The 23786-nt window shown below is 39.9% G+C and overlaps 1 protein-coding gene across 1 annotated transcript in view; it reads right to left on the reverse strand.

Annotated features, from left to right (window-relative positions):
* Positions 1-23786, reverse strand: part of galnt18b (UDP-N-acetyl-alpha-D-galactosamine:polypeptide N-acetylgalactosaminyltransferase 18b) — a 71279-nt gene that overhangs the window by 38238 nt on the left and 9255 nt on the right. The window contains exons 2-3 of the mRNA XM_070965075.1: positions 3349-3544; positions 925-1091 (exon numbers count right to left, since the gene is read on the reverse strand). Of these exons, the coding sequence (XP_070821176.1) occupies positions 925-1091; positions 3349-3544 (363 nt within the window). The remainder of the gene's footprint in view (positions 1-924; positions 1092-3348; positions 3545-23786) is intronic.

Here is a 23786-nt window from a genome sequence, read left to right on the forward strand (position 1 = left end):
GTTACTTTTACTGAAGATAGGAAATAATGTGAAGACCTATAAAGTGATGATAAAGTTTTGCTTTAATTAAGAGACAGTATGCTTTCTTTTTTAACATCACAAGAGAAAAGGCATCTTGGATGAGGACGAACCAAAACTCTTATTAAAATGTAATCTTGTGTAATGTGTAATGTTGGGGGTTGTAACTTGGCCAAATCCAAAAAAGAGCTGGACAGAGTTGCTAACATTAGCCTGCACTGACAGCATCCAAGACCGATCTCCATGCAGTAGGGTCTTTAAAAAAATACTCCATCTCTGCAGTCTCCTCTCCTGTTTCCTATTGTGCTCCTGTGATACCCCTTTTGTCTCCTGTCTGTCAAGTCTGACTCTGCAGGGCCTGGCCAACAGGTTGGGCCCAGCCTCCTTTCCTCCTGAGCACAGGTGCGCTCAATCAAGCAATCAAGATTCACCTGCTTACACAGTATTTAAACACCAGGGTTTCAACCAGTGTTCGTTGTACCGTCTGCCTTGCTGTGTGGCAAATGACCAGAGCTAAAAAAAAAAGTGCCAAGTACCTTTGTAAGACTATTCTTGTCTTGTCTGCTACCTGCCTTCCTGACTTACTATTCCCTGTCTCATCCTCACTTGCTGTCGTCCACGCCCTGTCTGTCAGCTCTCACGCAGGATCTGGATCTGTCTCCACTCGCCTTCAGTCAAACTGGAGTCCAAACTCATACCCTGCATTATATTCATTAAATGGTTAAACTTTCATCTGCCTCCTGTCTCATCTGTCTGAGCCCGGTGTTTTGGGTCCTGTGAACTCTGCTAAAAAACACAACACAAAAACCCTTTAAATGTCAGGTATCTCTCTTACAACAGCTGCCTGCACCCAACTTCAATGTGTTAAGAAATCCAAAGCTAAGCTACAGTTGGACAATTGCTTACTGTTATTGCTGTAGTCGTCCACCAGGATTATCTCTTTGAGAAGGTGGGAGGGCGTCCTGTTGATGGCAGAGTGAATGGACCGCATGATGACAGACAGGGCTTCATTCACAAAAATGAACACAATGCTCACTTGAGGGAGGTTTAAAGGATAAGTGATGTTTCTGCACCTGTGGAGGACAAAGAACAAACCCTCGGTGAGACAGCGTTCAGACCTGCATCTTGTCTAACGGATTAACAGATAAATTTGACATTCATCAGTCAGGAGCAGGGTAACATCAGATTTCATGCCAACCCTGGTACTTGGCAGACCATATCAGGACCCTGTCATGAATCAAGGTGTAAATGTTGGCACCAGTTCATGGCCAGCAATTTTTGGGAAATTTAACGATTAGAGTGCTACTGCAATAGTGGAGCACCTGCAATGCAGTTATAAAAGGGATCAGTTTAGTAGCAATAAATAATTGGCCCTGTGGTAACGCCTGACATCAATCAAGCCGCTCTCTTTCCCTTTTACAATATTGTTTTCTGCCACTGCATGCTGACATTTTCATTGTGAATAAGGAGTCCAGCCTATTCTCTGAAGACGAAGCTTATGCCTGTTTCCAGGAAATGCAGACAGAGTGGGCTGTAAAAATATGACTATAAAGCTGCAGGTTATGTCCCTTTTAGTTTTAATTATAAATGGAAATCGTGCTCATATTTTTTTCTGTATGTAATGAAACAAATGCGTTAAAAGACAATTATTCCCACAGTAACAGTCTGTGGATTGTCTCCGTAGTAATCCTCTTGACATGACCATTTAATTTAATTGTACAGAGTGAATATTGTTTGGATTGTGATATCTTACCCATTTCCTGTCCTGCCTGTCAAATTTAACAAAATCACATCACTGTTAGCACAGCCTGCTGTTCATTACGGCCAAAAGCCTGTTGTTTTTATGGAATGCTGTGGCTTGGGCATTGCTTCTGGGAAACATGCGCAAAATGTGTGTGAGTAATGTATCCTCCAGAACAGTTTAAGATGAATGTACAGAGGCAGTATTAGTGGGATTGGGTGGTCTGAAGGGAGTGTAGTGATGTGCAGTGGAGAGTATGCCCTGAAGATGTGTGAGCTGTGCAAACCTTCACACCAGGATCTCATCTTGTGTGCTCCTGTAACCTTGGTGATGTGAACATGAAAGCAGTGCAGAACACAGAGGAGCAGCTAACCAGTGTTAACCACTGTGGTGGTGTGTTGACTTAGCAGGATTGTGGTGCTATTTGTCCAGTACTTAATCAGATATCTGTGGAAGACTTTGAAAATGCATGTACCACTTAATTTATGGGCTGCAGATGAAAGACATGTACTTTATCCTGCCACCTTCAGACAGCTGAACACCCCTTAACCAAGTCTACTACAAACAAGAGGGTTTTTTTTACTTACATAATGTGATTAACTCAGCAGCAGTTAATTTTGCTGGATGCTGTTGGCAGAAATAAATTCTCCATTGGTTTTCAATCAGAGGCACTCAGTGTTCGAGAGGGAACAACAGTGTTTTTCTGCATGGCAAGTGCTCCATGAGTTCCTTTGTTTATTACTGAAAAGTTAATGAAGCTCAGAGCTTAAAAACAAAGAAAAAAAAACACCCCCCCCCAAAAAACAAAAAACAAAAACAAAAACAGCACAGGACACCAGGGTAGACAGGTTGATCAATATGAGCATACAAACAGTGAAACTAGAGCTGAGATGATTAGGTAATTAAGTGTTAATTGATCAAAAATTAGTCTGCAACTATTTTGATCATTGGCTCATTGTTTCATTTGTTTCTAGCTTCTCAAATATAAGAACAGCTTTAGTCTGTCTGTATATGCAATAGAAAACCAATCTTTCATTTTTTTGACTGTTGGTTGGATAATACAAGTAATTAAAACAGCCCTTCTGGCTCTGGGCATGTTGTAATTGGCATGTTGTGACATTTTAAGAACAAATTGGTTAACAGAGAAAATAATTGGCAGAATAATGATTACAATGATTGTTAGCTGCAGCACTGAGACAATGTCAAATTGACACTTTTCCATATTGTTTATTATATTGTGGTGGCTACCCCTTTAATACCTTTGATGAGCAATGCTGCAAATCAGCATATCTATCATCTTGATGCTGTACCACAATCACATGTACTACCAGTTTGCTTTGATACAGTAGAACTGTTGTAGAACTCCTATTTTGTGGTGAGGGAAATCAACAAAAGGTGCAAATCTGCTTGCACACAATCATAATGGAACTTTTGCAGCACAAAAATTCAGAATCTGTAATACGGATGTGTCAGACAATTTACTCAAACACTGAATATTTTATAGATCTATGTCAACAGCTGGAATCTAGTGTAGGCTGATGGCCTATGAAAACAACAGTGTTCGAGCACCATTCTACCTGCAGTCTTACCCATCAGGCCTGAGGTCTGGTATTGGCCTGTCTAGAGAGAGACGGTCACTGAGGTAGCCATTATATCCATAGTACTGGAACATCTTCAGTGCCACCCGTCGGTTGTCCGGACTGAGCTCCTGACCCCAGCGAGCGAACAATGACGAGTCAGAGAATGATGTGTCCGTCTCACTGTCCTCTCCCCTCCCTGGAGTCTCTGGGAGGCACAGGAAGACAAATAGCATGAATATTCGTCTAGGCCACAGCCTCTCAACCTACCGGTGAGGTTGTGCGTAAGGTGACATTTAAGGAATGTAGAAAAATGATGGTCTAATATAATCACTGTGATGAATGCTGTTTTCCTTATGCTGTAATGTATGTTGGCAGGTGAGGGGTGGCCTGTAATTTACAGAGGCTGATTGGCTTTCCTTCAACAGAAACACTGGGAGTGTGTAGACATGAAGCTCTAGTGCCCTTGAACAGTCCCTACCAGCAGCTGGTGGGCTGTCCTGTAGCTGACATTGCTCTTTGACCTACGCACAGAGGAGACAGTGAAACTAATTTCCATAAACGTATCACTACATTAACAAACAAATTAAAGCTTCCTTTAATAATTAATCAAGTGGCAATGTGTGATCATTTTTGAAGTAAGTGAACATTGTTTATCAGCGTTCTTTCACTACATAACATAGTAGACAGACTCCCTTTGTGTTTAAAGGGCTGAAAACCAAGGGTTCAAAACGACTGCAGTCCTGACTCATTTCATAGCTGAGCAGCACTGACAGCCCTGAGAGCAGGGAGACATTCAACAAGCACACATTTAGTGTGACAAACAGTACACTGTATTACTGCTTGCAGTCCTTGTTGGTAGGCTCAGCTCATGTCCACACTCCATAAAACACTGGTGGCATCTGTTAGAAATTCTGTCCTGCTTCCAAGGTTTTAATGCACTTTAGAGGGAAACTTCTGAGTGTGCTTAACAGTCAAGGAGCTTTACCCACAGCGGATTGGTTTAAATGCCAAAAATACAGTATATAAACAAGATGGATGATAAATGAAGTGATATCATCTTGGAGAATGCATGTAAGTTTCCAGTTGTACTAGTTCTGAAATCTCTGACTACATCTTCTGTAGGTTTATTTTTTACACCACAATAAAGGCTAATAAATGAAGACTGAGATCCTTTTTAAAAATCGCAGACATGAAATGAAACACTGACGAATGAACATGAACTGACAAGCCTCACAGACCCAAAGAGGAGAGAAAGGGCTCTGAGTCCTCAGTGACACTGCAAGCAAAATATAAGGCTGTGTGTGTGTGTGTGTGTGTGTGTGTGTGTGTGCCTATGTATTACATCGTGGAGACAAAAATACAGTCACATGTGGGGACAAAATACATGTAACCACACTTTAAATCATTACATTTTAGGGTGAAGACTAGGAATAGGTTAGGAAAAGGCAAATAGTGGTTATGGTTACGGTTATGGTTAGGGTAAGTCTCCCCTGTGTGTACGTGCGTGTGTGTGTGTGTGTGTGTGTGTAAGGACCTGTACTACTCATGTTGTGGGGACACAAAAATGTTCAGATAGTGACATTGTGGGGACTGCTTCCTTACGGGGACAAAACCCAAATCCCCATAATGTACATCATTTAATTTTAGCGTCAAGACTGGGGCTAAGGTCAGGTTTAGGTTAATGTTAGGGTCGGGGTTAAGGCTATTGGTAAAGATTATGGGTAGGGTCTCCAAGAAATGAATGCAAGTCTATGTACTGTTCCCAAAAGTGATGAAAACATAACTCTGTGTGTGTGTGTGTGTGTGTGTGTGTGTGTGTGTGTGTGTGTGTGTGTGTTTAAAGCAGATTGGGGAGGTTAATATTCATGAGCAGATTGTTTAACATACGAGTGACAAACAGCCAGCCAGGAAAAAAAGCAAGGCAACAATATGGAAGCATGAAAGGATTACATTATGAAACCAAACAAAAAGAACTGCTTCTGAAACGGCTGGAGCTCACAGGAAACGTCTTTGGAAGGTGAGCAAACCGACCGTACCAGTACAGACTTTGTACCTCGTAAAATTAAAGCTTGCAGTAGAAACTCTCTTACACATCTGGTTATTAAGAGGACATGTATATATTTACCTCAACACTGTGTCCCTGTGACCTTTGCACAGGCGCCAAAGGAAGCTTTCACTGTCCTCTGAACAGCTGGTGAAAAAAGCTGCCACTGAACATGACCTGTTCAGCACCAAACCGCAGACACACACAGTTAGCTACTAGCTGATGAACGTAGTGGAGCATCTAGTAGCTTAAAAGCCAGATATTTCCCTCAGGAGTTGGTGGAGACCAAAAACAGAGCTCAAAGAGAGACTTTCATCTGCCAGGAGGACAGACACGTGACTCCAAATGAATAATGTTGCTCAGGAACTGCTGGATGTGTGAATAAACGACTGTTTGCTAACCAGTTTGCTACATCACTTAAAAGGTGGTGATACCTCAGTGTTGCCAGTCCTGCCCACACATGGCCACAAAATGCCCTTCTGCTTTCTTGCAGAGTTACATTAGAAGGTCGACACCGCTTTCATCTCTGTCATATATGAATATGACCATTTCTTCTGATTTTAATATAAAATAAACTTTGTGCTATTACCATCAGATACTGTGTAGCCAGCTATGGTGCTGATGTTGTTAGCTTTAGATGGCAAGGCAATGTGTAAAATGTTAAATATTAATGTACTGAGTGGTTAATGGACTGCACCAAGCATGAGTTTGCCCAAGGAAACTGTCTTATTTACTGTGATAATGTATGTACCTCTAATGTAATGAAACCTATAGCTGTGGGTAATTAATGTGACTAATTCATAAATACCTGAGTAACCAAAGCCTCCTATATTTACAAAACAAAATGTGGTAGCCTGCAATATTGTTCACTCTCCGTTATCTATCTAGTCCAAACCGCAATAACGTGGTTGCATTTTCTAAAATTCTCAGTGAAACATTAACAAATCAAAAAGGCAACCAACATCCAAGTTGAGAGAAGAGTGCAGAGTGAACAGTATGAGCCTGAGGCGGAATAACTTCAACTCCTCACATTCAGCACACAGTTGTTAAAGGTTCACTGCTGTGAAGCAGAGGGAAAGTGTCTCAGCTCTTGATAAGACAACACAGTGATTAGACTAAGGACAGCATAAAAGTTCTGAAAGTCTTTCAATCCCGGGAAGTATGCCTGAAGGCCCATTCATCTGGGAGCTTGTGGTGGTGATTAATTGAGCCTACAGAGACAGTTTCCTCAGCAGTGGATCCCTGAAGCAGTGGTTAGGGTGGGTTGTTTGGACCGGGTAACCTCGGTAACATAGTCCATTTAGCATGTTGCTTCAGTGGTGCCCTTACAATAGATGATTGGCAAACATGCTAGCACAACCTTACTGCAGCGGGTTCAGATAAATCACAGAGAACAAAACAATTTCACATTGTCTCACATGACTTGTTTTTTCATCGAACAGGTCATGAGACTTACTGTAACCTTGCTGTTTGGTGAGCAGTTTCCTCTTGAGCACACAGTCAGTCAACTAACCTTGGTGCTAACTCAAGTAAAGCACGGCCAAATACCTGAGGCAAAAACTAGTGTGTGTGAGTGTGTATGTGTGTGTAGACAGGTGAAGTATTCCCTAAGCTTTCCAGCAGCACTCCAGGCATGTGTGAAGTGCAGCACTAAGCGTGCTTCCTCTGCATGCACAGCAAGGCAACTGAGTTATAGCTGTCTGCTCCCACAGCCACAGAGGAGGGAAGCAGGAGAAAAGATATACAAATACATGTACATACTCATTTTCATTAACATAACTGAAAAAACAACATCGCTGGAGAACAAACTGAGACACTTAACAGAGACTTCACTGAGAGAGAACAATAAACCTCCAGGTCAGACAAGAACCTACTTCTTTAGAGGCACAGCAGCACACATTGAATTATTAAATTTGATCCCATAAAAGATAGTTCACAGTGATGAAACTGCCCCACAAAGATTTTATCAAATTATATTTATTCACTCCCTCTGTCTGTGCAGAGGAAAATGTTTTGAATTTCAGATGCAAATCGTTATCATTTTTGACACCTCAGATAACTCTCTTCCATGAAGCACCAACTTGCGGTGGTACAGATGTAGACTTTTGATAAAACTGCTGTAAGGCCTGAATTATTTAGCTGCCTCTTCATACTCTAAACTCCATTGTACGCTGGGAGGAAAGAAGGAAGCATTTGGCTGTTAGAACGAGTTTAGTGAAAATCAATAACGGGGTAAAATCTTGGTAGACAGATCTTTACTGTGTACCACATGCTGCAAACTGTCAAACTGACATCCAGAGTCAGCATGCTAGTCATTAACCCTCAACGCATACCTCAGGTCTTGAGAGTATTTTGGGATTCAAGGTATGTGTTTATTTATTCATTTTATTCAACCTCAAGCCTTAGTCTCTGTTATTCCAACACTTTTCTGCTGTCAAAATGTCCAAAAAGTGACAAACATCCTTGTTTTGAGTTGTCTCCACATATTTTATAGAGTTCTTGAGACCTGAGATATCTAAAAGTGTTGGTATGTAAGCAGCAGGTAACACCAGGTGTGTTTCTGTATGCTGCTCACAGTGACATGATGGTGCAGGTATATTGCAGAGCAGCGCTTCCTTTGATACTGGAGGGTTTTGATGACAGTAAAAAAGCATGTCTGAAGCAGCTAATGATGAAGATTATATTTTACTTACCAAGTCATCAGTCACGTGTTTACCTGCCTTAAGCAGCAGGGAAATCAATCAACATTTTCCACCCAGGAACATGAATTATAAAGGGCAGTGAGCTGCAGTTGCTAACAGCGTGTGTGTACACTCTCTTTGGGGAAATATGTGCAGAAAGCTTCAGTAGCCTTTGTGTAACACTGTGCAATATGTTCATATATGGATGTAAAAAATAGTGGCAAAAATATGTTTTTGGCAGATTATCATTGCTGGTACTTAAGTTTGCAAGCACCATTTTATTTTGTATCTCATTCTGTGTTACAGAACCACAGGGTCTCTGAAGACCTGAGGTGTGTAGGATTGTTTGACAACAAAGACATGAATTTAAGGTTTAATGTAAACTGTCACACTATGTCTGAACAGCCCTCCTGAGCAAGCCAAACACAGTTCACTTGTGCGTTTTAGCTCAATAATTTAGAGACTACCTGCATCCTGACTGAACTCTCAGAGATACAGAGCAACAAAATCATCACTATAACATGGCGAGATAGAGACAGATACTGTAAAAGTCAAAGGTATTTAACTACAAACTAAAACTGACAAGTAAGTATTATTTTAATCAGTTAAAGTTCCCTGCTGGACCTTGACAACAGAAAACCATTTAAAAAACAAGTGTGTAGTTCTTTATCAGTTAATGCCCTCCAATTACAGCAGGCAGCAATTTCTCCTCAGTCACTGTGTCATTTTACATCCAAATAATGAGCGCAGAGCACGAAACTACAGCATCAAACACTTTGGTGCAGTCAAAATATTCATTGTGCATTCATTTGACACCGAGAGGGAGGAGGAGACCTTGACATAGACTTCAGTCTAAAAAAAATAAATAAATAAATAAGAGGTCTCATCATACACATGAAAATTTCAGGACACACCGGCATTTCTACAACTTGATATCAAAGAGCCTGTCAGCTAAAGGAGATCAAGTATTTTAAAAACTTTTCACGTTCAAAGCAGTTTTGACAATAGTGCAGAAAATCCCCTGCATGCTGCCACAGTCACATTTACCAGTTTTCCAAATGGCTTTCCTGTGGAGCAGCTCGAGACTACACGTCTCAACAACAGCTTGTTACAACAGCTGCTGATCTTTGAGCTTCTCTTTCCCGGCTTCTCATTTGAGAGAAACATATATTCAATCATTTGTTATCTTACTTGATGTTGTTAATGTTAATAAGTATTTTAAGTGTTCCCATGAAATCACATCAGTAATAACAGCACATGTTTTGTTAAATGCAGATCCAGTAGATGGCTCAGGTTTACTCCTTGTCTTGTTCTAAGTTCTTGTTTCACACATGCGAAACCATTGTGGGATTTAATACATGAGGGTGGAACACACTTCACTGCATTCAGTATCAACTGCATGTATACTTATACAGCTGAAAAAACTTTAATATTGTGATATTGATTTCAACCATATCGCCCAGCTCCAGCCGCTTTTATTGACACATCGCCATGACTGAGTAGATACATAGTTCATGGCTTAGCACTGACCTCCTTCATCACTTAGGTCCTCATGCTCTACAGCACATATTAGATGTGTTTTTCACTGAGCTTCTGCCATCCATGCAATACTTTTCAGTCCTTATATTGTTCCCCACATAATTCAGATACAGTGCTTACAAATAACATAAACTGTAGTTGTGTGGAACCAAGCGACACCACAAATGTTATTACATTCACAAATGTGCAAGTTAAAATGGTTTATTTGGTCTAAACACTTTTAGTTCACTTAAAAATAAATGATTAGAACCCTGATTCCAAACAAGCTGGGACGCTGCTTTTTGAGTAAGTGGCCAGGACTTACCAGGATGTCCTGCTATCTTTGATTTTCTGCTACCACATATACCATGCGCAGACTGCTAGATTTTGCACCTTTATTCTGACAAAGCTGGCATTCTGTGTAAATAAACAGAAGGTGATCATTTGCTAATCCTTTTTGACATATGCTCAATTGAAAACAGCACAAAGACAGTATATTTAATGTTTGACTTCACCAACTTCATTGATTTTTGGAACATTCCACAGGTAAACAGGTTCATTGGTAACAGGTGATAGTATCATGATTGGGATGAAAGGGGCATCCTGGAAAGGCTCAGTCATTCACAAGCGAAGAGGGAGCGAGGTTCACCACTTTGTGAATACATGATTGTATAAAGGATGGTACTACATGGGCTCAGGAACACTTTGCGTCCCAGCTTTGTCAGAATAAAGGTTGTAAAGTCTTGCAGTCTGCACATGGTATATGTGTTAGCAGGAAACCAAAGGCAACAGGACATGCTGGTATGTCCTGGCAACTTATGCAAAAACACCAGCATTACTGAATGGAAGAAAAATATCTGCCACCATAACTCACTCCAAACCACTCCCCTTCACCTTAAGCTGTGAAACAGCCAAGGTAAATATGACCATTAGGTATGTTTCCATGCACAATGAAGAATCTTCAACAGACATTAAAAGGAGTCTCTATTTAATGCATTGACAACGCCAAAGCATCTTTGTGAATAACATATGATCCAGGAAAGCTGGTTTAAGTAACAGATTCATTAATTTAAAGTCTTATTCAATTCAATTCAATATATTCCTTCATTCATCCCTCGAAGGGAAATTCCAAATTTCACAGCAGCATCAATAAGTGAATAGAATATTCAAAAAGACAACAAGTGCATGCAATTACCACAGTATATACAAAGGGCTGTAATAGAAAGAGAAAGAGAAACAACATCATCCTAAGAAAATGTACCGAAAATATTGCACAGGTTGTTGCCCAGGTGCACAGATTGTCTCACATGTTCATGTTCAGTTCAGTTGTTGCACAGATTGTTTCACATGTTCATGTTCATTTCAGTTGTTGCACAGATTGTAATACAAATTATTGTACTTCTACTTGGAGCAGTTTCTGTTGTAAAGTCTGACAGCTGCAGGAAGGAATGACTTCCTATCATCAGTAAAACACAACCCACTGGTTATAATACTGATAGCAATAATTATAATACCGTTGAGAATTATCACAGCACCTACTGTTTTATATTAAGTTATTGATAGGCCACCCTTCTGGAAGATGTTCCACCGGGTGCCACTTGCTTGCCGGGTGGCCCCTGTGTTTTTACCCCCTGCTTTGGCAGCCCTGCTGCGTCAACACAGTGGTTGCATTCAAATGAATGAGAGGGCTACACTGGAAACCGATTCTTTACATAAATTATACAATTGTGGTGACTGCTTTAGGCCCTTTTTATTGTTTTATTTCCAACAGCAACAGCAACTCAGTTATATGGCTCCACTTCATCATGTTCTGCCCCCTTCAGTGCACTCACATAAGAGTAGTTCTTCAAATATGCCAATTTACATTTTCTAACAGCTTGACACAGATGAACCCCTTCCCACCTCTTTCAAATACTCTAAATGTATAGCTTGTTGTATGTTTTTTTTTTTTCATTCTAATTTGATGGGTTAGCAGGTTAAGAGACAAGTTCAACTGTGTTTCAGTTCACAAAAACTATTGTGATAAAACTGCTCTTATGGTGCAGCTGCAAAGAGAAGGTCAGTCATGCTTTCATCTCTTTCTGATTAAACTTGTTCAGTTCCTGTCTTTACCTTTTTAGCTGCAAGTAGCAGGAAATATTGCTGGTAGGCTCCTAACAGAAGCTAAATGACAAAATCATATTACTCCTGTTTTATCATCTGAGCACTGGCTGCCTCTGAGGTTCAGAATCCATTTAAAGATCTAATTGATCACGGCATTGCCTGGTTCCAAATCCTATCTCAGGTCCCCCAAGAGCAGAGCCAGGAGAGTCTCAGATCTTAAGGAAACAACCTCCCGGCTAGTCCACAGTCTAAAGACTGCATACGCTCTTTTTCATAAACACACATACATAACTTACATAACTGCTTTATGCTGCAGTTATTCTTACTGTTACAGACTCCATTGACATTAAAGGCCATAAGTTCTTTTGTCGATTGTGTCTGAACATATTTATATTGCTCAAACCAGATAAAATGAGTATGAACAGAAAGAAGAGAATGATGCAGGCTACTGGCCAGTCAGTCAATTACTAGTTACTAAATCAGCACCACAGGTTTCAGTATTTAATGCAATGAACTGGCCTGTAACTATAATACTGCTGTACACAACTGGTCTCATGACAGTTGTCATGTGTATGTGGAAAGGTTTTCCTTAATTATGGCAGTAGTCTTATTTTTGGTTTCACTATATTACGAAATGAACCAATCCTAATGATGCACAAGTTTTGGTTCTATACGATGAAACCTGTCACACCTTTATCATATCACACCAACTTTAAAGATGCACTAATCAATATTAATTCTAATGTTATTCTTTAGATTATCAGTGGGTCAAATGAACGTGTAATGTGAGGCTATTATCACCCGACTCGTGTTTTAGCGTCTTTCAGCTCTTGGTTTTGGTTTTCCTGCTCGCAAATTTCAGCACATCAAGAGCAGCTGGAGAACACTGCAGCACATTCAGCAGCTAAACAGCCAGATACTTCTCTCCATAACAGGGTTAAAATAGAATAAATATTGCACATGGGGTGGCTTGAAACACGACTCCAAATACATGCTAATGTGTGCTGGATGGGAACTGTTTCCTAACATGTTTGTCTTGTTACAACTTTATAAGATGATAGCATGTCAATGTTATATTTACATCTTGCTTTGTTGCTCCAAAATGGCCCAAAAAATCTATTAACTGATAAGCTGCACGTGAAATCCCTGCCACAAAGAGCATAATGACCTATAATAACCTATGAGTGAGTTGTTCTGTAAATATATTGATTAACTATAAAATGCCCATGATGAGCTGTTCATACTTGAACTGCACATTTACAATTTACACCTCGTTATTCCTCCTCTCTCCCAAGAAATCCTCACTTTCCTGACAATAAATACAGCTAATAACCAATTAGTGTGTTTACTGGGTCCACCAGTATATAGGTGCTGCATGGGCCCCTGCAACTGGCTCTGGAGGAGGGGCAAATTCTCTCATTAGGACGCATCAGTAGCTGGCACGTCACACTGACATTTCCTCTTGAAAGAGGAGAGGGGTATGTGGCTTTGTCTTTTCTTTGTTTATTCCCAAGAGGGGATATGCAGTGGCAGAATTCAGGGGGAGGGTCATGTTTACTTGCAGCAGTCTTTGTCATCTCTACCCCTTTTGTTCATTTCTCCTCATTAAAGTGCTGAAATCACCCGTGCCCTTCAGAGGGGTACAAAGGATTTCTTTGTGCTTTTTCATCCTTTTGGAGACAAATTCTCCTCTAGAAGTACAATGTCATTAACGCTGACAAATTCTGAGCAACTGGCTGCAATATTTTCCTTCTTTTGAACAAGAGCAGGCAATGTGAGACAGTGCCAATTTTATTTGATATCAAGGTTTGGACATTTTGACTCCTGTTCCACATTTGTCACTCCCACTGTTCAACGTGAAAAGCTGGATGTGTTATTCCATTAAATTCAGTCATCTGAAATGCCTTTTCTATAACCTCCTATCAGATCTGACTTCCTCAGTGCTGAGCCTGTGAAAAAATGAAAAAATTCTTCTTCGCTCTATCTTTTCACTTTTTATCTTGCAAGTTTTATTAGTGCCCTGGGTTTAACATCATTTGTCCTTCACGGGGGGTTGTTTTCTTTACAAACTGGAGTCTGGGGTGTAGATTCTTCTCAGAAAAGCACTCATCAGTGTGGGATATAAATCAAAAATACTTCAGAGCATTCACCTGAGAGCAGAAAAATAAATGTATGTGGCCTAAGGCATGGTAAAATAGAGGTTTAAGAATGCCATTAATCCATCACTTAGGACATATCTTTCTGAGCCAATACCATTTACTTACTGTCAATGATGTTTCACAGTATAACTCCTGGAATTTTTCAACCAAGACCTATTTTTCCTATAAGTTCCCATCAAAACAATTTCCTTCTTTTGTGGCTGAGTTTCCAGAGCGTTCGGTACCATGACAGGACAATAAGAGAGCCACACATCCTTGCAAGTAAAAGTAAAGTCGAAAGTGACTAAATTTAGTTCTGAATGAGGGTAAAGAGAACAGAAACTGACTTGATGTTGAGTGTTTGAATTGTGATCACTGTTCAGACAGTTCAAGAAAGTCACCATACAAAAAGTACATCCTGAAAAATGCATGAGCTGAAGAACGAGAACAGAGGTCTTAAAATATTTCAGCATTCCTTGTGAACGGAACAGAAAAGGCAATTCATGTCAGACAGATAATCACAAACAATGAGGCACGGCTTCTGTCTGTGTACTGTGTTGTAGTGTTCTTAGTTTGTATGAGGTCCTTTGAATTCTGCTGCATTCTGAACTTTCTGTCAAATTGGTTAAGAGTCAACAACTCTCACAATGACAAATATTTGCATTTACATGACAAGAAACTGTGAAACAAGACTAAGTGGCCAAAGCTCTGTGAGGCTGCACTAAGCTAAAGGTTTAGCAGGTAATGTTCACCATGTTAACAATCTCAGTTTAGCTTTTTAACATACATCGATTTTGCAGGTGTTTTGTCATAAAGATTGCCAAATGTCACGGCAATCCATCATTTAGTTACCAACTGTTGGGGCTAAAGGAAAAGTCAGAGGACCACCAAGGCAAGCAGGGTTAATCCTCTGGGAAGTATGAATGCATCATCAAAATATCATCGCAATCCATCCAATATATGCTGAGATTTCAGTGGACGAACAGGCCAACTAACACTGCCATCCCACGAGCCACCCATGCAAATGTGGCTAAAAACCAAAGGGTTGAGTTTGTGTTTGTGTGACACAGAGAGGAAGTGAAAACCAAAGAGCTGACACCCTTTGTGTGCTTGCCTTTTGCAGATTTTGCTCAGCATGGCCATCAGCTTTACATTCAGGAGGAAAAGGTTCCCTCTCCTCATCCAAACTACAGCCTTTAGCAAATAAACACTTGGCTGAGGAACAGTACATGAATCAAAATCAAAGCAGCCATTTCATCTAAGTAAAATATACATTTTCAACAGAGCAATAAGTCATGGTTTGTCAGTGACTGTTAAAATTATCATGAATTATTTCACCTTTGCTATTACAGAAGGGGAAGATGTATTCTACAGAGGACCAACGGAGTTCTCACAGAATTTTCTCTTCCTCAGTATTTTACTATTTGATGCCGTTCTAGCAATGTAAATTATTCCAGCCAAGTTGGACAAAAACGTTAACCTACAATGGCACCACTCCATGAAGAGGCTTTAATGAATAGGAAAAGATCTTAAGATGTGTGAAGGTTTCTGACATACAGTGTTTAATATTTCACTGACAAGTAGTAAAAGTATCTTTAAAGCACTGTGGAGTTTGTCTTTTTTTTTACCCGCTGCATGTAGAAACAGAAGTCTCTGCTCTATATTAATGAAGTCTACATGGATTTGGATGGCAGACATAGACATGCAGTATTTCATTTTATGTTTTGTTTTTGATCGTGGTCTCTTGACGGCTGGTGTGGGGCATACATCATTTATTCAGGTGGAGAGCTCCTTGATTTTTCACTCAGGAGGTTTTTGAGGGAAATAAGGCACAGGTCACTTATCAACCAGAACTATTGTGAGAGTCTCTAGTCAAAAAGCTGCTCATCTCTCAGGGTTTGTGCTGAGGTTTTAGATGTGACTCTGCGCTGATGGAAGAGCTGACAAACGGCACACGGCATACAAAACGCATTTTACCATTCACACGCTTTACCCATGAATCATGAATAGGAACATTTTATTGTTTTCTTTTGCTGCATGTTTGGCACAATTACTGAACCTGCTGTGTTTACATGAAGTAAACACTTAAGCACTTAAGTAATCAGATTACAGTTGGCTTTCCACAGTAACCTGACTGCTGAAATGTCTTCATTTCACAAAAAACCTGTTGTCAGTAATCAAGTTAGGGGATTAGAGACACCTGATTTCCCCGGATATATTTCTTTCAGCCATGCATATTCATAATCAGGTTCCTACTCGGCTTTTTAAAGCTGCTCATGTGCACAACAAAGTCTTCAAACGGGGAAAGTATAGTGGTACTATCAGTGTGGCAGGATGCAGCCTTGTGGTCAAAGCAATTCAATTAAAACTCAAACTAACAATGAAAGTAACCTTTAGATATCTAATCAGTTTCCACGCCTGAAAAGTTGAATAGGCTCAGCCTTGAATCAGCCTCAGCAGACTCCGAGTAATCACAGCCAGATCAGGATTGAACGCAGCCTCCGGGGCTGAAGGAGGCCACAGTGCCGAGATGATTTACAGCAGCTCCGACCAGGACTGATGGGACAATGAGTCCAGGCCTGTTTAGCCTGGGCCCAAGCTAGCTGGTTAGCATGCTAACTTCAATAGATGTCTCTGTAACACAGTACACAGACGTCTTTAACACAATGTCAGACCCATTGATTCTTCAGTCTGTTGATAATGTTAGTTTTTTTGAACATTTTATACTAAACATTAATTTCCCAAGTTAATGTTACAGTTTTCATCCGCTTAATGAAAACTCATCATCTCCTGCATTCCCAGAAGTGAGTCAGTCTTGCTGAGTTATCCTTCTCTGCTTTATCTGGTATATGTTGGTCCACATTCAGCCATCGTTGCATTTTCACTGATAAAGAAGCTGATTATGTGGTTTGTGTTAAGTTAAATTCTGCTCCTCTGTAAAAATACTGATAATTTCTGATAGCACAATGTGCACAATCACTCTACTTCATCTTCTAGCAATGAATGTATTTGTGCTACATATTTTTAAGCCCAATATTAATGTATTTACACTACAGGGTGTGAAAAGTAAAGTGGACGCTCACATTTCTGGGAAGTTAACGCTGGAAAAAGACATCTCCGGTGCAAAAATGAATGAGATGTGTGAGTCAATATTGTGGGTCAGGAGCTAACAGTAACATTATTGTGTTTGGAGTGAGGTGAGAGAAAGCGAGACAAATGCTGTGGAGGATAAATGGGCTCATGGGGTAGACAGGCGCTGACAAATAATGGTCAAGCTCTTAAGGTTTGATCACTGACTATCCATTCTCAACATCTGCAAGTTAGCCAAAGGCCTGGACAACGATATCAAATCAAGATTTCTCCATTTCTGTTCAGAGGAGGAGAAATGACCTGCAGGTCAAACTGCAGAGCTGCCTGTGGACGAGGGATAATACCAGCTTGAAATGTGATAAAGTTGTTGTCAAATTGCAAGACTGACAAAATTCACCCCAAAAAACCCCCAGCACATGTAAACTTTTCCCTAATCATGTACGTATTTAAGTTTGTTGTTCTGTTCTAATTTACTCACTCATGGCCTTAATTGGCAAATTAGTTAAGTGTAAACTTTGATTATGGAGAAGCAGATTGTTTAAATCACCTGGACATTGATCTAGTCAGGTGTTTACTCTAGTCAAACACATCAGCTAGTGCTGTCTTGCATACTGATGGATATTGTGAAAAGTCACAAAGGCAATAAGAACAGAAATACATTGATGTTTATCGTATTGAATGTCTTTCACTTCTTTGTTGGCCATTTGCAATAACACTGATCTGACATGAGATAAGAATCACTTTACAGGCAGCACTGATATCAGCTCTATTTCTATTCTATCTATGTTGCTTCCATTATTGTTATTGTGTATTGTATTTTACAGCTTATGGAGACAAAACAGAAGCATGTTTGTGCCACACTTAATTTTCAGTTCAGTCCGTGTCCTTATTTGTTGCTTGCCCTTGCCTTTATTGGAGAGATTTTTTAATGAGCCCTTTGAGGTTTCTTTTTTATCTCGTGTATGCTTTTATTTCCTCCCTCTTCCCTCTGTTTTATCGCTTTCATGTTGAAATCAGCATGGCATCCTTTAAATTAAGAGCTGTGGAATTCAAAGACAGAATCATGGACTTCCTGTGGAAATGAAACCCTTAACGTGAAAAAAATGCTTTTCACAATAGGTACAGTTTATGTTGAATGTTTTGGTTGTGACAGTATCGGTGTTTCGCATGTGTTTCTTTGTGAAAACACAAAAACAGACAGCCATTGCAGTTAGTACCCTTGCAACACACTTCTTTTGTGTTCTGTTTCTGTGGGCGCACACATCAATAAATCAGATGGTGCAGTGATTGGCTGGGAAAAAAAACCTCAGCTCTGTTGGGCTTTGGTGACACTTGAGTGACAGCAACTTTACAACAATGCTCCACTGTCGATGGAAATGTTGTTGTCTGCACTGCAGATTTATAGGTGAAGAAATGCCAGAAATACATGTTGAAAAATACAGCATAAACTATGTAGATGTAAAAACCTGAGGTCAAAGTGATTCACCTGTTTCTGTAACTGCAGCATTATTGACTGTAAGATACAAATAATACATATTATACAAGTTCTTTGCAGTCCAAAATCCAACTGAATAATAACAATAGAAACACAACACATGGGAAAAGCCCAACAGAAGTCTAAAATGAAAAAAATCAAAACAAAAAGAATCTGGGAAAATAAAACTAAACTGGACACAAAAAACCATGTATTTTATTATCACTGGTATCATTAACCTCAGTCATTTAAAAGCTCACAGCCCAGATCCAAGTATGAACTGGCGTGCTCATTCATGAAGAAATGAAGAAAAATAGCCTCAGGCTGTCTCCATTTGCACAACCAGCTGGCTAAATGTGTTGCACCTTTCACATCACCCGTTAAGGGTGAAGAAACAAGCCAAAGGCCAGTAATGAGGCTTACCGAGCCTCTGGTGCAAAAAGGCTGCCAGTGATAAAGAAACGAGTCAAACACCACAAATATCACAGTGGCTGTGAGTCTGTTATTGGGAGGAGGAATATATGTGAAAGTTGAAGTGAAATTTGAATTCATCTCACTTTTTTTGTAGGAAAATGGAAACTATAATGATACTGCAGCTGTTCTGCATAGATTTTTAAAGCCTGACGAAAACAGTTTTTGGACATCTGAGAGCCGACATCGTTAAAGGATGCGCTGTAACTATTGTGGCGCACTACTGAGAGGAGCTCATCACAGCTCTGTATAGCCTACAAACATTTTTTTCCCTTTTACAACAAGCCCACACACAGCAGCAGTGCTTCTGCACTCTTTCAACATTTGGGAGGCCCCATCATGCTGTTCAGCTTGCACTCAACATGTAAAAAGCGGAAGCTAGCAGGCTAGGCTAACTAGCTACAACCTTCCAAATGGAAGCTAGCTTGCTTAAGTTCAAACTGGAGGTTATTTTCTGTTTATGTTATTTCAATGCCTGCCCCGTCAACTGCAACTCTCACACAGGCTGACTAAATGTTGTGTTTGTCCAGCGTAGGGGTCAGGCTGGCTCTCTTTCACAGGTCCAGTTGTGGTGACAGCAAATAACCACACTGTCAAAAGAGAGACAATAGGAAGTCTCTGTTGTCTTCACAACATCTAAATGTGTTGGCTGTGTGCAGCTCCACACAAAGTACAGGTGTTTCAGCACAACACCCAAAATGAACTCCCTACCAACAGTAAATGTTCTTCAGTACTGCAGCCTGTAGAGCAGGAAAGTCCAGCAAATCTATGACTTGAACCTGAGGCTACTGATTCAGAGGCAGTGGCAAAAGGAGCTCGTAGTACAGAATCATAAAGGTCTGGTTGCACTGTGTTTCAGTTCAATAATTTGAGCACAGCAGATGTCCTCTTATGTCTTATGTTTCGCAAACAAATAAAAAAAACTTAAAAACCTTGTTTTACATCCTACTCTGTCCTCACACTATCATGAGTCAGGACTCTGGCACAGAACGTACTTTATAGGTTGAGGGAGAATTTTATCAAACATTAATTCCTACAACAATGCACCGAGATATATAATTAGCTAAAGACTCTGCACTGTGTTGCAAAAAGTGAAACAGCCCAGTCCTTATCGCTGCACAGCAGATGCTCCACAAAAGCACATGACAGGGGAGTTTTTGCACAGTGTCGGTTTGCACCTCAGGCCAGGCAGACTGAGTGGCTGCTGGCTGCGTGTTGATGGCAGCCACTGCCCTCTGTACCAGACTGACAAAGCACTTCATGTTTGGACAGAAGATTCAAAAGCTTTCCAAAACCTTGCAATCGTTTGAAAAAGGGGGACACTGAGGCATAGTTTCACAATCATTGAAGTGGTTGTTAAAAACCTGCGATCTTACGGTTCAACATTAACTGTTGTTATTTATGTGGATTTGTTAATTAGAAAATTAAAACATGAATCATATTCTGTCTTATCACACATTTGTGACAACAACAAATGCACCATGTCTACCTACAAACGACCACAGATGGTAACTGGAAAGTGTTGTAATTCTGCAGCGTCTGTGAGATGCACTGATTGTTCTCCTCGATGTACACTTCAGCTGAGGCGCTCACATGCAAATACAAACCAAGCTCCTTAAAATGGATTGGATCTCCTTTTATGCAAAGCTTTTGCATGCTAGAGGCATTTGTGAATATCTGATGGCTTGCACAACACCACCATTCATTTAAAGCAAAGGGGGATTCAGAAACAATACAAACAGCACTTCAAATACTCTCCTACCTCTCCTTTTACAGGTTTTACAGGTATATGATTATATGTAGCTAAATATATTTTTATATATGGGAATGTTTTTGAGTACATGTAAATCTTTCATAATAATTGTATTTTGTAATGTGCAAACAAATCAATAAAAAAGAATCCATCAGTGTATACAGTATTTACGTGCTATTCTTAATAAGAAAATGTTTGGTTTGTAGTAGCAGCAAAAACATACAAAGCAGACAGGTAAATGTGTCTCTAGTGTCTCAGTAATTAAAGGTACCATAGTAGAAAAAGACTATTGTTTTTATGACAAAGTTGTCTGGGCTGCAACAACCAATTATTTTTACCATCGATCGCTTATTTTGTGCGAACAGTCCAAAAGATCCACACACACTCAGTTTACCATCATATAGAACAGGGGACAAAAGGGAATTCTTTACACATATTTCCATAAAATATGTTTTCAAAACAGCTGCAGTTTCATTTTGTGTCTGCTGACGAATGGAATATTCAACTAAACATTTTTAGCTCTACATAACACATCTATACACCACTGTCACTTCTGAACATGTGAAAAGTTCCTCAGCTTCACTTACAGTTTGTCACAAACATGAGGCACTCTGCAGTCACATGTGTCAGAAACAGCAGACACACAGCCATGGAGAAACTTGATCTTGTTCTCAGCAGACAGTAAGATGCTCTTTGACAACAACCATTTATTTGTTTATATTAAGCATACTAGCAGACGTACATTATAATTTAAACTTAAGTTCAGGTAACAAAAAGGTGCATGCTCTTCATAAAAGTTCAATGTATCCAGCTTATTTCCCCTCTGTAAATCTGTAACCCATGTCAAATAAATCTGGTTACCACAGCATATTCATGAAGCAATGTTCTGATATTCTTCGTGTTTCCAATCGAATCCTTTTTATTCAATCTTTTCTACTGGCTTTTGCTTTCTGTAAATGTCTCTGAAAACAGTGTGAAAGCAGTTTTCTCCTTCTGTTCGGTTTAGAAAGACAAACCTTGAACTTTTAGTGGTTCAAGTCATAGGAAAAAACAGTAACACCTTTAAACTATCCATTTAGTGTTTGCCGTTTATTCAGGACATTCAAAGAATGACTAATGAATGAGTTTTTCACTTGCTATCTCAAAGACTATGGCTCAACTACAACTTTTAAAGACTGGATTATTTGAGTATCAGAAGAGTTTTGTGACAGTTAAACAGCATCTTGTCATGTCATGTTTCTCAGTCTGAGTTCACATACACACGTTTGACGACCTACATATAATGTATTGTACATATTATGCGACTCAAAGCTGAAATGTTTTTAGATGTAATGCAGAAGTGCTCATTTACAAAAATACAATGTAATTCATGATTATGCAATATCTGCCCAAACTTATGTGGGGACATCATGAGATTAACAACAAGATCTGTGATCCTTCTGCACCTTGTTTGTGATACATTTTCAGTTTGCTTATGTTTTGAAGAACACTGCTGTCAGCATGAAGAGTGTTTCTGTCTTTATTGCAGATGCATTTTCATGGAGGATTGTACAAATAATGGGAGCAGATGTGAGAAGTGTCAGTGGATTTGAAGTTTCAAGTAATATGTGTGGGACAAATTTCCATTGAACATTTCTTGGCCTATAAAGACCAATACAAAAGAGCAGTTGTGTAAAAGGGAAACCTGTGGTGAGGTCGAGAGACTTGGATCTCTAAGTGCGTTTCCATCTGCCTGTTTTTACTGCACATTTGAAAGTGGAAACACTGCTAATTCAAAGAAACCACATGAAGCATCAGACTTAAATGTCCTCTGAAGCCTCACTGAGGAGATGATAAATAGAGGCAGATGAAAACATCCAATCTGTGTGGAATGATGAGGCTACAATGTTCCTCATATTAATACAAGAAACAAATGACATATTTTCATCTTGCTGCATTGCATTTATTCCCATTTTCTTTGCTGATTTAAAATTACTTAAAAGTAATTAATTGGGATTTTAACCATAAGTGGTGCAGTGCAATATCAAACGTGCATATGGAGAAGCTTAAAATCACCGTTTAGTACATGTAATAATAAAATCACCTGACCTTCTCTAGAGACATAAACCAGGCCTTGATTTTTTATTTTACAAACTTAGCAGGTTTACACAGGATGAAGAACACAGACAATCTGCAATTTATACAAATCCCAGGAGGAGCCCAACTCATACTTGTCCTGAGTGAGCGGAGTTTAAGTGAGATAAACTGTAGAGATGGAAATTTACATTGGCGGTGCATTCAAGGATGCTTGGACATCTGAACCCCTCAGCAACAACCTTTTTGATGGTACTTTTTTTTTTTTTTCTGGATTTGAAATGTGATGCTTTGTGGCAGATAGCTACAGTCTGAGTTTCAACCATATCAACGATGGAGTAATGGTGAGTGAGGGCTGGGAAAATATGTTTTGATAGAAAATCTAAATTATAGTTAGCTTTGATTAATCTTGTTTCGAGGCCATAGTAATTCAGTCCTTTCTCCTTGAGTCTCACCCCCAAATCCATCTCCACCCTCCCCCATCATAAGCTCACATCGGCAACAGCTGACTCAATAAAGACAAATGGAATACTGACAGCCTAAGTCCGCTGTCTCATAGATAGACAGATCCACTGAGAAGAAAAATGCAGCTTCAAGCTAATGCATGAAAAATGTTCCTGTTAGCACAACCCCTGCAGTCTGTTAAAGAGGTTAGTGGAATTTTACTGAATATACTGAGCTTTTTGGGGTGTGAACAGATTGGCTTTGTGTACTGACTGCACACATGAACGGCACATTACAAATTTGGCATGTGGCATGGCAGTCCACATGGTTCATGAAGGCAAATTCAAGCAGCTGGCAGCTGGGTGACGGTGGGTGAACACACACAGCCAGACAGACAACAAATGCACCCGCAGCAGCAGCACAGACCAGGGCTTTGTTTCCCCAAAGGCATCTTAAGGCCAAGATGATGAAAAAATTCATTCTACGAACCTCTTTAAAAGGTGGCTGAGTCATTCTGGAGGAGGATTATTGATATTGACTGGAGTATCAGCAATCTTTCTCCAGAGTGACTCACCCCACCTTTGAGCTGAAGAGGTGCTTCCTGAAAACATCATAACTGAACGAACTCTGAGAGAGGATTGTGGATTAAGGCGTCCTA

The sequence above is a fragment of the Chaetodon trifascialis genome, chromosome 1 (genome assembly GCF_039877785.1).
Source record: "Chaetodon trifascialis isolate fChaTrf1 chromosome 1, fChaTrf1.hap1, whole genome shotgun sequence".
Lineage (NCBI taxonomy): Eukaryota > Metazoa > Chordata > Actinopteri > Chaetodontiformes > Chaetodontidae > Chaetodon > Chaetodon trifascialis.